At 27.1% G+C, this 15527-nt stretch overlaps 1 protein-coding gene across 3 annotated transcripts in view; it reads right to left on the bottom strand.

Annotated features, from left to right (window-relative positions):
• Positions 1-620: 620 nt before the first annotated feature.
• Positions 621-15527, bottom strand: part of LOC105848003 (uncharacterized) — a 28505-nt gene continuing 13598 nt past the window's right edge. For 2 of the 3 annotated variants that reach the window (XM_065795350.1, XM_065795349.1), the window contains exons 2-4: positions 11069-11444; positions 10524-10752; positions 621-1366 (exon numbers count right to left, since the gene is read on the bottom strand). In XM_065795350.1, the coding sequence (XP_065651422.1) occupies positions 1211-1366; positions 10524-10752; positions 11069-11274 (591 nt within the window). In that variant the 5' untranslated portion in view covers positions 11275-11444 and the 3' untranslated portion in view covers positions 621-1210. The remainder of the gene's footprint in view (positions 1367-10523; positions 10753-11068; positions 11445-15527) is intronic. The other variant, XM_065795351.1, reaches the window with a different exon arrangement.

Below are 15527 nucleotides of genomic sequence, written 5' to 3' on the forward strand. Positions count from 1 at the left end.
AGCAAAGTGGTTTTTCCTCCTCCAGCTAATTGCCATATAGAGGCCACATACCAAGGTCTGCGAAGATAAGTTCAGCTTGTTTAAGAGCGTCACAACCCGCTTCGCAGGATAGGAGTAAGTGAGTTTAAGAAGAACGAAGAATTATAGAGTGAAAATCAGAAGAAGTCGGGTCAGAAAAATAGCATGGAGAAAACGGAGAGATATTGTACACAATTTCAGAATGTGCAATTTATATTCATATCAAGTTAGCTTGATATGAACTCATAATATGTATATCATTTTACATAATTTACATAAAGCCAAGTATATTATTACGATGTTCTATTTAAAAACAATTTTCTTCAAGAAACTAAATTAGGTACTAGTGCTCTCAACAAGATTGGGGGTTATATTTAAATATCCGTTCAAGAAATTTTGAGAAGCTATTGTAAAAGTATTCTAATATGTTCGATGCTGTCTTTTTAAGGTGTATATTTTTTATTTTAATAAAACTATTTACAATTATTAGTAATTTAAAATATTAAAAAGCAAAGCAGGTAAAAACAAAACTCTAATTATCTCACCTTGTTGCTTTCACTTATTTTACAAAAATCAATAAAATATATTTTTAAAAAATGTACTTTTACTACTTTATTATTATTTAAATACAATTTTTATTTACAAATTTTACTGATATGTGCTTGCCCAATCATTGATACAGTAATTGATATAGCTTTTGGATAAACAGAAAAAAATAATACTCTATCAACAGCTGAAAAATATATTAAATTATTGTCTTGTTACTTATATGGCCCAGCGGGCACACGACATTGGACTAACGTTGATTGACGTTGATCGACGTTGATCAACGTTATTTCAACGTTATTCCAACGTCGTGTGCGCGCTGGGAGCATTATTATAGTAAGTGATAAAATAGTGCGATGTTAAAAATTCACCAAATCAACTTGTTGTTTGCAAAAAATGAGAAGTTATATTTCGTATTTTCAAAAAACAGTTTCAAAATAGTCAATACAAAATTTTATTCTCATCGATGAACTTAAATAACATTAAGCCATAACATTATTAAAATACGTACAAATAATAATAGCAAAAATATTAAAATAAGTAAGGAGTTAGAAATAAGATACATGTACATTTTAGGAAGCACAAATTTGGTGGAAATAGCAACTTGTTAAATTACTGTTTGAATTCCAACATGATCCTTTAAACTTTAAATTTGTGTGGAGTTCTCCATTAACTTCATTCTTATTCCAAGTCTAACGTTTCCAGTCATAAAACGAAAAAAAGTGTCCCATGCATTTTTTGTCATTAAATCGTTTTCGTTTATATTAATGCACGTAGCATAAGATAAACTTGATCCGAGCGCCTAAAATTAAATGTTATATGAATAATTTTTTTTCTTTTTTAAGTATTTTTTTTTTACTCTCAGGAAAAGATATTTACATAAAAATACAAACAAGTCTAATATTTATTATTCGACAATATATTATTATAACCAACCGACACTTTTAGACTAAAACTGTTTTTCCTTTAACGTTTTATTTTTGTGTGTAATACGTGAAAAAAAGTCATTTAAATATTCAAACCTAAACAACTATTTTAAGAAAATACCTAAAATGTCTTTGGTAATAAATTGCCGAAAGCTTATAATGCTGATAAGTTTAGATCTTTAATTAAACCATTTAGCAGCAACACCAGCAACACCAACTGCAATCTTTAGAAATTTTTTTCTAATTTTGACTACTTTGGCATTGTAAGTAACAAATAAGATATTTCCAAATAAGGTATATATCATTGTATTTTCTACTTACAATCTTCTATAAAGCACCAGAAAACAGATTTAAATCACACGTGTTAAATTCATTTCAACATAATTTTTGGCTTAATTATCAGCATTTATCACTTGAATTTATCAGAAACATTAGCGTTTATCACTTACAATCTTATGTTAGTCAAAATCAAAAAGTAAAACCGGCATGGCAACAGCCGTTGCCATCAACGCCCGTCAATCATGAATAAAATGAGTATTTTAATGTTTATATTTTCCAGCACCATGGCAATCTATATGACTTTTAATATGGTCAATGTTTTATCATCCGGTCTTAATCAGAAATTTACTTTTATATAACAGCTTATTACAAGTTCTTGCTTGAAGCAACTTTTATTCCCCATAGATTTTTTTGAAATGCAAATTGTCTTGGAAATATTCATTCGTTATTCAAAAATACAGCTAATTTAAGCTTTATTTATTCAAAGTTGCTTTTTTGGTGTTTTTGACCCGACAGATAGAAATTTTTGCAAAAATCTTGACTCTGATTCTTCAAAAACAAGGAAATTTAAAAGAAATACTGATTTTATTTACTAAATAACAACCATTTTTTCAAATTGCAATTTTTTAATACATAATCATCATATTACAGTTGTGAATAGGAGTACCTTTCTTGCAGAACATATCACGCAGTGCTAATCATGTTCAGTGCTAATACCGTTTGCTTATATTTAAATCTCTATTTATTTGATATGTCAGAATTTTACATGTTTTAAAGAGCAAACTATATCAGAATAAAAACAATTGATAGTTCTATTCAATAATGCTTTACACAATACATTGTGGGTTATGTTTAAAAGAATAAATTTTTAGAAACCATTGTAAAAGATTACTAATATGTCTGATGTTGATTTTTTAAAGTTATCTTTAAAGACTAAGTATTTGGGTTGTTTAATTTTTGTGTTGATAGCTATTATTTTTTGATTTGCAAAAGCTTAAATAGCCAAATGCTTTGCCTAGACATAGACTATATATATTTATTCATCTATTTATTTTAAATAATATAAATAAATTTGTTTGAATATTTTTTTCTTTTGGCACCTTTAAGCTAAATTATCTTTCTTTTTGTTCGTTATCGTTCTCCATTTTTCCATTACGTCACTCTTTTTGATGTAGTTTTTAATCAAACTGACTTAGTCAACCATCAGCCAATATTATTGTCATTAGTGATTTTAATATTCATTTTAGTGTTTATTAATGATTATTTGGCTTTAGTAAAACTGATCCTACCGTCCCTAAAACTAAAAATTTTTCTTTGCTTAGCCTCTTTCTTAATTTTGTCTTGGAAAAATCGAGAATGATAACGGTCATAAAAAAACATGATTTAGTCAAGAGATAAACAAAAACACATAAAAGAATATTCAGACGATTCTTATATAATTTTTAAAATAAGTAGATAAATTGATGTATAAGTATATGCCTAGGCTAAAAATTTGACTTGCAAAAACAAACGTCATTTGTAGAAAAAAGAACATCAAGAGTTTATCACCCTAGGAAGGAGGCAATATAACATATCTTAACCATACAATGCTTACAACTATACCAATCTAAACAATAATAAAAGTAGTGAAATATTGGTTAACAGAAATTATTTGTTTACCCCTTAAGTTTTTGAGTAGAAGGCATCCTACAAGACATACTGCTAACATCTGCCCAGAGTGAGTATTTTTTATTGAGATACCACCCCTATACTTTTATTAATAACAAGGCAGAGGTTATTTAAAGTTACATTATTCTAACTATTAATTTTATGGGTGAGAATTCTCAACGGTTTAGCCATGTTGAACAATATAGTCTCACGGGTAAACACTTTGAATATTGACTAACTTGTAAGCAGAAATAAAGAGTTGGTACAATGTGTATTCGTAAGTTTACTAGTTTGCTATGATGTAAACGACTGGTGTGGCTTGCAACAGTTTAGATTTTGCTGCCCTTGAATTGTTTAAAAACATTATTTGTTATATCCTGAGCAAATAGAAAAAATAAGAAAACATATTTATACAGCTATCGTAATTATATTTTATAAAAATAAGCAATCAATTTAAAATAAAAAGATTGAAAAAAGTTACACAAAGGCTTTTCGAAACTGAACCTGTTGTTGATATATTTATAGTTTGCTACAGTGCACTATTCGTTGCTATCAAGTTATTAATTTAGATAATATTATTAGGAAATGATTATTTATAGCAGGTAATTATTTGCTGCAGCTAATTTGGGAAAAGTTAAGTTTTGCCTAACATAATAATTTTTGTTTTTTTTAAGTTATTTATTTTCACTTAAATATTTTTAATTTTTTTTTAGCTATATATTTTATTGAAGTATACTTGCGTAGTTAATTATTTTATCGAACTAGTTTTCTTCGAAAACTAGTTCGATATAACTAACTACGCAATAAATAATTTAATAATTAACTACGCAAGTACCTTTTCGCAAATAAAATTCGAGGCACGTCACGTTTTATATAAAATCGCAAAGTTCGTGTTTTTTTGATTACTCACAAAAACTTTATTTAGATGTTAGATATTTAGATGTCATATATTTAAGATTTTATTTTTTAATTATGTATTTGATTGTTTTTCAAGAAAACATGAGTGCCAGCATTCTATCTTTTAATTTTTTTATTATTAATTTAATTGAGCTTGGCATAATTGTTAAACAAGGCAAAAAGCATTTATGGCTCTTTAAGCTGTGGTATCAATGTATGAATGTTCGGACAGTTTAGCGTAGGGTTTTTCTTAGCATACTTGTTAACTAATAATGTTGAAGTGATCAAAATATTTTTTTAGGTAGTAAACTGCAAAAAGCTTTAACTTCCACTGAAGTTTTAAAAATAAAATAAAATAAAATAAAAAAAACACTATTAATTTTCATGCTTTTAAAACATGTTATCTTTAGTTAGATTAAATTAACAAAATTTTGATCAATTGCAAATTAGTTGATCTTTCTGCAATCAACAAATTTCAATCAGTTTTTATATATGCTAGGATATAATCGTTTTTTTTAAAAATTAAATTGTAATTTTAATTGGTTATACCTAGGTTAAATATAATTCTTATTAAGACCTATTTTATATATACATATATACATACATACATATATATATATATATATATATATATATATATATTGTTTTTTTGCAGCCGAAATATTATAATATTTATATCTATTTTTGCAGATTATCATAATTTAATTTTTCCTCTTAAAGAATATAAATGAATAGTTCATTTAATAAAAAATCTTTATACCAAAAACTGCGTTATTTTCAACACCAATCCAATCATCTTATCTTAAGCAACCAGTTTCCTAAGATGAGTTTTTTTTAATGGAACTCAAAAAAAACAAACTCAAAGTAACAAAAAAATAATCACAAAAAAAATTTAAATAAAGTTTTACCTACAAGGACTATACTTAAGTAAAAAGTATTCATCTCAATCATAAAAAAAAGCAATAATAAATCTTTCTTATCTCTAAAAAAATTAACGATACTATTTTTTGAACAAACTTTGGCTCTTAAAATACCAAAATAAAGCTCCGCAGAGAATAACTTGAAAAAAACACTCTTCTCTTAATAAAAAGCTGCACCTCATCTTGAGCGTCTAAAAACGTATCATCTTAAGCAACTTTACCAAGTACTATCATAATTTAAGTAGCATGACAACAGCTTATGTATTATCTCATATAACCCATGGATTTAGTAGTAGATAAGTTTAAAATATTGACGATGTAACAAACTTTTGATGATCTTGTTTCATTCTGGCTTCGTTCTTAAGTACTGCGCTCCAGTACTTAAGAACTTTGTTCTAAAGTACTTGAGCGCATAATGTACAACAGAATTTTTTCATACCTCCAAAATCACAATATCCTTTTTAATAACCAACACGGATTTAAAAAAAGCCATTCAACTGAACATGCAGTAATAAAGTTAGTTAACGAAATTCTTAATGGGTTTGACAAAAATCAATATACACTTGAAGTATTTATCGATTTGTCAAAAGCGTTCGATACAGTGGATTACGAGATTCTTTTATACAAACTTAGTAATTATGGTAAAAAAATGAAAAATCTAAAATGGTTTAGATGCTATCTAAACAATCGGAAACGAGCTTTATATTGCAATAAAACTTACACTTCCCTTGAAACCATTACTTGGTTCGTTCTCCAGGGATCTATTCTAGGTCCTTTGCTTTTTCTTGTCTATATTAACGACATATTTTTATCATCTCGTATACAGAATTTAATTCTTTTTGCAGATGACACCCAAGCTTTCTACAGCCACTCAAATATTAAAACTGTTTTCTAACACAGTAAATCAGAAGCTTGAAGAGCTAAGCAATTGATTGAAGGCCAACATACTTTCCTTGAACATTGAAAAAAGAAAATACATTCTTTTCACAAAACTATCAAAGTCAGACACATTACCATTAAAACTTCCAGATATTTTAGTTGACAAAACAAAATTAAAAAGAGCATTTTCTGAGAATTTTCTAGGAGTCATTCTAGATGAACATATTAGCTGGAAAGAGCATATCAAGTTGTTGGAAAATAAAATATCTAAAAGCATTACTTTACTATACTTTGCATTTTTTCATAGCTACATTAGCTACTGCAATGTTGCCTGGGCAAGTACTTACCAATCAAAACTAGCATTAGTCTATATAAAACAAAAGCAAGCATGCCGCATATTTACAAATGGAAATATTAGTGCAAAACAAATAATGAAAGAACTGAGAGTTCTTAATATTTATGAACAAACCTCTATAGCATCCTTCAGTTTATGTTCAAAGTAAAAAATAATTTGGTCCCAAAAATATTTCATAATTACTTCCAACATATTGATCATAAATACGATATAAAACATTCTAAGCAGAACTACTATATTCTAAAAATGTCTATGAGACAATCCAAATTCTCAATATCTTGAAGAGGACCACAATTGTATTTATATTTATAAAAATACATTTACTTGGCTATTTTACTTATATGAGTTCTTATATTTATATATGTTTAAATATCTTATAACTTGTGTTTATCTTATATTTAATTGATATTGGTTGTAAAATATAATTGAAATTAACGGGGCAAGATGATAAGACCATCGTCTTCTGCTTGCTTCAGTCAATTTGTTACGTTAACATTTTTTTAAAAATTTTATATTTTTTAAAAATTATTTTATCTATATAAATAAGATTATATCCATCTATCTGACGTAATTACAAAATATTGAATAATAAAAAATTATATCGGGGATGGTAAATTTTTTTAACACTAAAACAATCAAAGAATATTAACTATACAATAAAAAAATTAAATAAATAACACCGTTAAACTTGTATGAATATCCTTAACCAAAAAAGTTCGCGAAAAAATCATTATTCTACCCGTGAGAGAGGTTATACCATCTTAGGAACTCTCATCTTACGCAAACTTCCTTTATATATATGAATATAAAATAAAATGTTCATCTGGGCCAACGATATGGGTCTCGAAGTAAAGGACCACAGTTTACAATTTGTTAAAAAAGTTATCTTTATCTAGAATTTAAAAAAAAAAATTTTTATTCAACTTTAAAAAAAAAGTGTGTGTGGGGGGAGGGGGATCAGTATTCCCTGGCCCCCTCTGGTGATATATATATATATATATATATATATATATATATATATATATATATATATATATATATATATATATATATATATATATATATATATTTTATATAGATTTTAAACTAGTTTGATGAAAGAAAAAAATATATAAAACTTTTTAAAGTTAGTTGGGATTATAAAGACTCATATATTTATATTAGTTTTTTAGTTTTAATTTGATAAGTTTTTTAAAATTACTTCTCTTAATGCCCGTAGTATCCATATGGCTACCACCCATATCTCAAAAAGTGCTTATGTCAGCTAAAAAATTTTTTAAAATAATCATTAGAGACCATAAATATTCCATTTCCCTATTGGATATAATTTTTACTCAAAGAGTTTAAAAGGTGGGGTTTAAAGAGTTAAAAACAATCAAATAAAATCTCTCCGTTATGAAATTCAATGTTATTAGATATATTTTCCGGAAGACTCAAAACAAAAGCTTTATTCAATTAGAAAAATTATAGTTTTGAATCTTGATAAACTATAAGAAAAACTCAACTTCAAGAAAACACAAGTAAAAATACAAAAACATTTCAACAGCATAATAAAATCTTCCTTAAACATAGAAGCCTTTAAAGATTTTTTTTCTTATTAGTGTCTTTCGTTTTACTAGTTTTATTTGCAAACTATCGGCTTAACTTGTTATTGATAGGATAACATTCTCTTCTAAGCCAAAACGTTGTAATATTTTTATCACACTTTTTCTAAGATTATTTATCCAGTTCCATAATATGTTTACTAAAACATCTAGTTTTTTTTAAATTTCGACAATTTTTTTATCCAAAAAAAGAGAGCAATAAGATTTTGAAATGAAACAGAAATTTTATGATTAGTTTTAATGATAGCCCAATGAATCTATCAAGATTAAGCATTTCACAAAAGTTTATCAAAATTTAAAATTTCTGTAAAATGAAAAACTGTTGTAAAGGTATCTTACTTCATCACATGAAAACTATTAAGGTTATTCCTAATGGAAAATTTTAGTGAAATCTTGAGACATTTTACACAACCAAGTATATAATTGACGCATTTTAGTGCCATCTTGAGACAAATGTTACACAATCGACTACCTCATTGTTTTAAAACTTGAGTTCTCACTAAGTTAGAACTCATCTTCTAACTCTAAATAATGTAACTTTATTAAACTCTAAATAAAATTTCTTTATTTATTTTATCTCACTTCCTCTATGGATTGGCTTTTAATACATATTTAAAAAAACTTGTTTCACCGTCTCATTCACATTTCTTATAAATAAGAGTGTTTTTATGTGTTCAGAATGTTTTATGCAAAAACATTTTTGAACAAACAAAAATGCACAATTATGCTATTTTAGTATTAATTCTAAATATAGCCTTCTGCTTGCGAAAAAGAATTCATAGAAAACGCAGCTATTTTTTCAGACGAGAGTTTTCATTTGAGCATTGAGATCTCACACTTTTTAACACAAACTTTAACACTTTTTGGAACTATGGTCATACGTGCACTCTTTTTATTTCTGTAAAAATTTTGTTTATTAATTGTAATAAAAGTTTATTTTTTTGCTTATTTATTATTTACGGAAGATTTAATAGTGTTAATAATTGAGGATCTAATACAGCAACGTACTCTCACAATTACATCATGAATCGCTATAACCACACCTACAAAGTTTTCAATCTTTGAGTTCTTTTAAAGCAAAATAGATAAGTAAACAAATAAAAGCATGGTAGACAAAATAGTTATGCTACAGATTTTCTTCAACATTCATTAAATAATTTATATGTGTTTGTGGTTGTTATGACGTTGCTAAAACAAACATTTTTACAAATGTAGATGTTTACTTCATTTACAGAAATATTCTCTGATTTATATGTAGATCAAAGAATGTAAAAGTTTCAATAAGTCAAAAAAGCTGTTTTCGTATTTTAATTAAAAGTTAGTATTTTTATTGCAGCCTATCACCTTCATTGAATTTTGTAAGTATAAAAGCATATTCTAAAACACTAACTTTTACAATTGAATTTTTTGTCGCCGAGAAGATTAGCGTATTACGAGGATAAGAGACAAAAAGCGAAGATATTAGTTAGCATAATTATCAGAGTACCGTTAAGGTATTCTGATAATTAGCATAATCGTAATTCGAGAACTGGATTAACTGATTTTCCATTTATTCTCCCTGCCTATCCCAACAAAATAGCTGAAAAAGTTGGAACTTGAGTGTTAAAACAATCTTTATCTATAAAAAAATCTTATTTTTTCGCTAGTTGATGTAAATATAAGTTGCACAAATTAAACAACAAAATTTATCAATGCCATGTGGCGTAAATTTATGAATATCCGAGAATTTCGGAATTAAGTTTTATCAGTTAAAACTAAAGACTGAAAATAAAATATTGAAAGTAAAGTTTTATTCAAATAGAGATACATGAAAAAAATATTTTAAAATTTAAAGTAGTAATTCTTTGTTAGTCTTAGGTACACCGACCTATAATACCAAAATAGTTCATTAGGCAATGGCTGTGTCAAAACGACCTTGCTTTAATAATTACCAATTAACCGTTGGTTATTAATAAATGTTACCAGTTTTTGGTGGTTAGTGGTTCGCATTTTACTGGCACTTTACTTTATAGCGTTTATGAATTCATCGTATTTTGATATTTCTTTTTTTAAACAGATAAATATTTTAAAAGATTTAATCTAAATTGCAAAAAAATATATTTTTGAACTTCTCAACTTGATAAAATATTAAAAGATACGCCTCAATGGCTACAGATGTTAAAACTTATACTAATAACTTATAAAAGATGATTTTATGAATATAAGTTGTTACCGATTTTGTAAAACTGATTTGTAAAAAACTGCACAAATACTATTATAAGTACAAATATATACAAGAACGAGTACATAAAAACATGCAATTACAAATATGTAAGAACAAATATATAAAAACTACTATAAGTACAAAGATATGAAATAATTCCGTTGAATTTTATAATTTTTATTCACTGCGCAAAGCAGAAAGAAAGTAAAACTTTGACATAGTTTGAAAGAATTTTTAAAAATTTCTTACCGTTGCAAATTTTTGTTGCGCGCCAAGCTCATAATGAAACTTTCCCAAGTTTATTAGCGTTTCCACAAACTTTGATTTGTTTTCGGCGTCATTTAATACTTTCTCAATTAAGCATTCAAATTTCTGCACATGCGAATATAGAGCTGGTGAACTTTTAATACTGGTCTCGTCTACATTGTCATATTCGAAACTAAACATTTCTTTAATTTCAGGATATGTAGAAAACCACCTAAATATTTTACATTGCTTTATTATTCAAACAAGAGATTGCTATAAACAATTATCTACTGTTAGTTTATGGTGTTTTGCACAATTAGCTATTTTCTGAGAGCTAGTTCCAGTTATTTTATAATAATATTAAAATTATTGTTTATTATATATATATATATATATATATATATATATATATATATATATATATATATATATATATATATATATATATATATATATATATATATATATATATATATATATATATATATATATATATATATATTAATTGGGTTTTTTAAAGAAATTATTAATTAGAAAAACTTTACAACCTTTGAAATGCTGTTGCACATATTTTTATCCAGATCTGTTTGATGTCTATCCATGATTCCTGCAAGTTTTTAATGTCTTTTTGGGACAATGGTATCCTAATAAAATGAATTTTAAACCCAACTGTTGTTGTTACTTGACTTGGAAATCCAGAAAAATCGTTATTTACCGTGCTGATTTTAGATGAAACGCATTCACAGTTGCCCATTTTATTTAAAATATGTTTTAATTTGGGAACCGTAATGCAAATGAACTTAGATTTTCTGAAAACATTGTTTTAAAAATGGAACAGATGACAGTTTTAATCTTGATTGCATGTTCAATTTAATTACATCATGATGATTAAGATGACGTAAATTCCCTTCCGAGAGTAACTCACTGAAAGATAAAAAATAACGTATTTACGAATAAAAGAATACAGGCAGACAAACAACTTCTGGAAAAAAATTAAACAAAAAAATCAAAAGAAATTAAAAAAAACAAAAAAAAAACAATAAACCTCAACAATATATAAAGGATATAGTTACATAATCTACTAGGTATCAGAAAGAAGATAATAAAAACCATGTCGCCAAAACTCAAAATAGAAATAATATTAAAACAAAATAGAACTATAAAATAATACAATGTCTTATTTAAACTATCGGCCTCGTGTCACTATTGTCAGTAAACCCTCAGTTTAAGTTTTATCATTTTTCAAAGGCTTTCCAAAAAGTATTTTTTTAATATAATCTAAAAATAGTTAAATATTACAACCTGATGAATGTTTTTTTCCTTCAATTTATTCACTTTGCATTATTCATATATAAAAAAAAGGTTTGGCATGGTAATCAGTATTCTAACAGCAAGTAAAACGGAATGTTTGTTCCTTAACAAAAGCCTTAAATTTTACTTTGTGTTTTTCTTGAAAATCTCAACAGGCAATCTTTGCATAATTTATATAGTTGTGAATATATTAAAAATAAAATTTTGTTAAGCTTTTTTTAGATTAATACTCTTCATTTTCGATACGGTAAGAATGTTAGTATAGGTTTTGACATTCATTTAAAAATATCATTTAACATTCATTTAAAAAAAGCTTAGATAACTGTCTTTAGAAGCAAATCTGCTGCATTAATTTATGTTTTGAAGCTGAATAAAAATTTTTTTGCCATTAGACTTCACGCCAACTTTTTTTACATTACTTGTGGTCAACAAATAGAACTCTCCAACAAATGACGTTTTAAATACTTGAAGAATTTTAAAAGCCAGTTTAACATATTTATTCAAAATTATAAATGATTAACGTTTAAGGAATAAAAATATATACATACATATTGTATAAGCTTGTTAGGTTAACTAGCATTTATGTTTATAAATTTTTTTTCTAAATCTTATAATAACGACAACAACAACAGCAACCCAAATTAAATTATTTTAGGATATAAAGATTTTTTTATGGTTTTACAGCAGGTATGACGAGTCCTAAAAAGACTCCGGCTTTGTATCTCTATTTATTTTTCTGGTCTCTGATGCCTAGGAGTTCTAAACATGTTGTTTGACATAAGACGAAGTTTTTGTCTTATCTGCAATAAGACAAAAAATTCGTGAGGTTTAATGACTTAGAACTTGATGTATTTTCCGCCCATAGTTTTGGAGTTCTGAAGTTCTTGAAAATTGATCTAGGGTAGTCTGTTGCCCTTGTGAAGGAAAATAAATAAACCTTGCATATAAAAAAAAATTGTACCTGATGTTTTGAGCACTCTGTAATTCTGATTACTAAAGATTTTTCAATAAGTAAATAATCACATACGCAAAACTTTCTAACGGAACTGGTTTTCACTGCAAATTGTAAACTTAGAAATTTTTTATGAAACTATTTGTTTATAACTCGAATAATCAAGAGAATTATCATTAGAGTTTTCTTTAGAATGGGATTAGATTTGAGTTTAGTTAAAATTTTGCTTTGAATTTTTAAGCCAGCCTTGCAGTCTCGTCATTCTTGTTGTTATTGCTGTTGTATCTATAGGAGGGGCGCAAGCAATCTATTTCTTAATAATGAAACTTTTCAAGATTCTGTCGTAATACTTATTTATTATGTATAGAGCAATATGGCATTTTTAAGGGGGTGATGAGAGTTACATAAATGTTTGCACAGGTCAAGAGTGTCTACGGTACCATGCATAGGTACGATGTATGTAGGATGTAAATTACTTAAATATTATATATACGATAACATGAGTGGAACAGTATTTAAAACATTTCTATATAAGTTAAACTACTCAACAAAATGGTATTACCAATTCCTATTTTTCCACGTAATTTTCGTAAACTCAGGTATAGCTTTTTGTAGTAATTTATTGTTTAAAAATATTTTTTTATGGTATGAAGTAAAACATGACCTTTGAATATATTGTTTCAAACGCCTACGCGATGCGAAAACTTAAAGAAAATAAGAAACAAAATGTGGTATTGAAAAACAAGTTTTATATTGTATGAGACCATTATAAAACATAGCAAGCTCAAGATTGCAACAAAAAAAAATTACTCGCAGTATTGACAGAATTAGCAAGAGATACACTGGTAAAAGTACAGTCAAAAAAACTTAGTGTTGTAGTAGTATCTAATAAAGGTGCAGTAGTAGCGGTAATTTCAAGGCTAGTAAAAGATGCATTATTAACAGTAGAGGCAGTGTTAAGAGAAGCTGATGAGATATTACTTCTTTCCATACAACAGTACTTATATGGAAAGAAGTAATAGAGCGATTTGTACCTTTCTAATCTTTCCTTCAGTCGTTTATGACGTTTCTATTGCGCACCAGACAATATCCGTTTTTAAGACACACTGAAGTAAATCAACAAAAAATTGTTATGTAAAGTTACTACAATCATGACAAACCTCGTTTTAATCTAGTTTGAAACTAAGAAATGCATGAATAACATTTAAACTGCTTTGAGCAATCCGAATACAAACGTTTTTAAAACAAACCCGCTATCACTCTTTTATGCAAATTTTTATATAAAAATTAAATAATAATATTTAATTTTAAATACTAAATTCTAGAAAAATTTTTTCAACCTTAAAAGCGACTCGAAATAATCTGCAAAACAAAGAAACGAAAACAAGGAAAACTGACAATTTAGCCCCTGAAAAATTAATTTTAAAAAGCCCATTCTCTTTTACAAATAAGAGTTTAACATAATACTTTAACATCTATATAACTAGTAATATGTTTGTTATAGAAAAGATAACGTTAGTGCGCACAGTGTATTGTTTTATAGCTAGGTGGACAAAAATGTTTTGTTTTGCAATCTGATTTCTAAGAATGTAGTTAATAATATTTTGGTGTTTTTTTGATTAGTTACACATATTTTGAAATAAAAATTTTTATGATGTAAACCTGAAAATTCCCCCCCCCCCCCCCTACTTTTTTAGAGTCTAGATGCACCGAATCAAAAAATCCCCCCTTCCTCTTTTATACATGGGTGGTCTGGATTCACCAAATCAGAAAAAACCTAAAAATTGCTCTTCCCCTTTACTAAATGGTCTAGATCCGCGCTTGGTCTAACGGTAGTTTACTGGTTTTTTTACTTGACGTTTCTCTTTATGAGTTGATGACAAGATCTAATATTACCAAAAGCATATTAAGCGAATCTATATTTGTAGAAATACGTAATTTTTTTCTTGTATAATGTTCGCGGAATCGACAAAAAATTTTATTGTGGGCATTTTGAGACTCTTCTAATAGTTGTCCGATCGGAAGAAGGCATGTTATAAAAACTTTCGTACTATGTACAAGTATTTTGTGCACAGTAACAGGCATATAGTACCACGTGTATAGTACCACGTGTATACTACCACGTGCATAGTACCACAAATATAGAATAAGATAAAGAGTTTTGGTTTCAGAATAAAGTTTTTCAAATTTATAACAATTATCAATAAAGCTAGAGAAAATTAGTCTTAACAAAGTACTGAAATTTTTAATGAGATTGACTTCTAGACCCGTAATCTCACCACTTAACTCTGGCTTCAAAAAAAACCTGCGAGCTGTTTTCCCATCATTTGTATAACTAATGCCAGGTTTTTATTTGTCTTTTATAAGTTCCACATGGTTTTTAAATTTTTGTTTGATACCTCTCGAACGTTTTTGAACACTAGATTTATCTTTATCGTTTCTAATTTGCCAATTTTTTTTTTATATCTAAATGATAGCTAATGTGTAGCATGCACTCAAAAAAACGAATCCACAAAGTAGACTGACCAAAACCATAATGTCAAACTAATAGTTCCTAAACTGATGAGAATTAAACTTATAGTTCAACGTTTATCATTTTAGTAGTCGCTCCACAAATGTAGCATTTTTGTTGGGAACTTGTGTCAGTCAAGGCTTTTGCAAACTTTTCCATCTACCATTAAGAGTATTAAGTTGTGATTAACAGCAATTTGAGATTCGTCAAGTCTTATAGAGTCGAGCTTTAT

Source organism: Hydra vulgaris, chromosome 04, assembly GCF_038396675.1.
Source record: "Hydra vulgaris chromosome 04, alternate assembly HydraT2T_AEP".
NCBI classification, from domain to species: Eukaryota; Metazoa; Cnidaria; class Hydrozoa; order Anthoathecata; family Hydridae; genus Hydra; species Hydra vulgaris.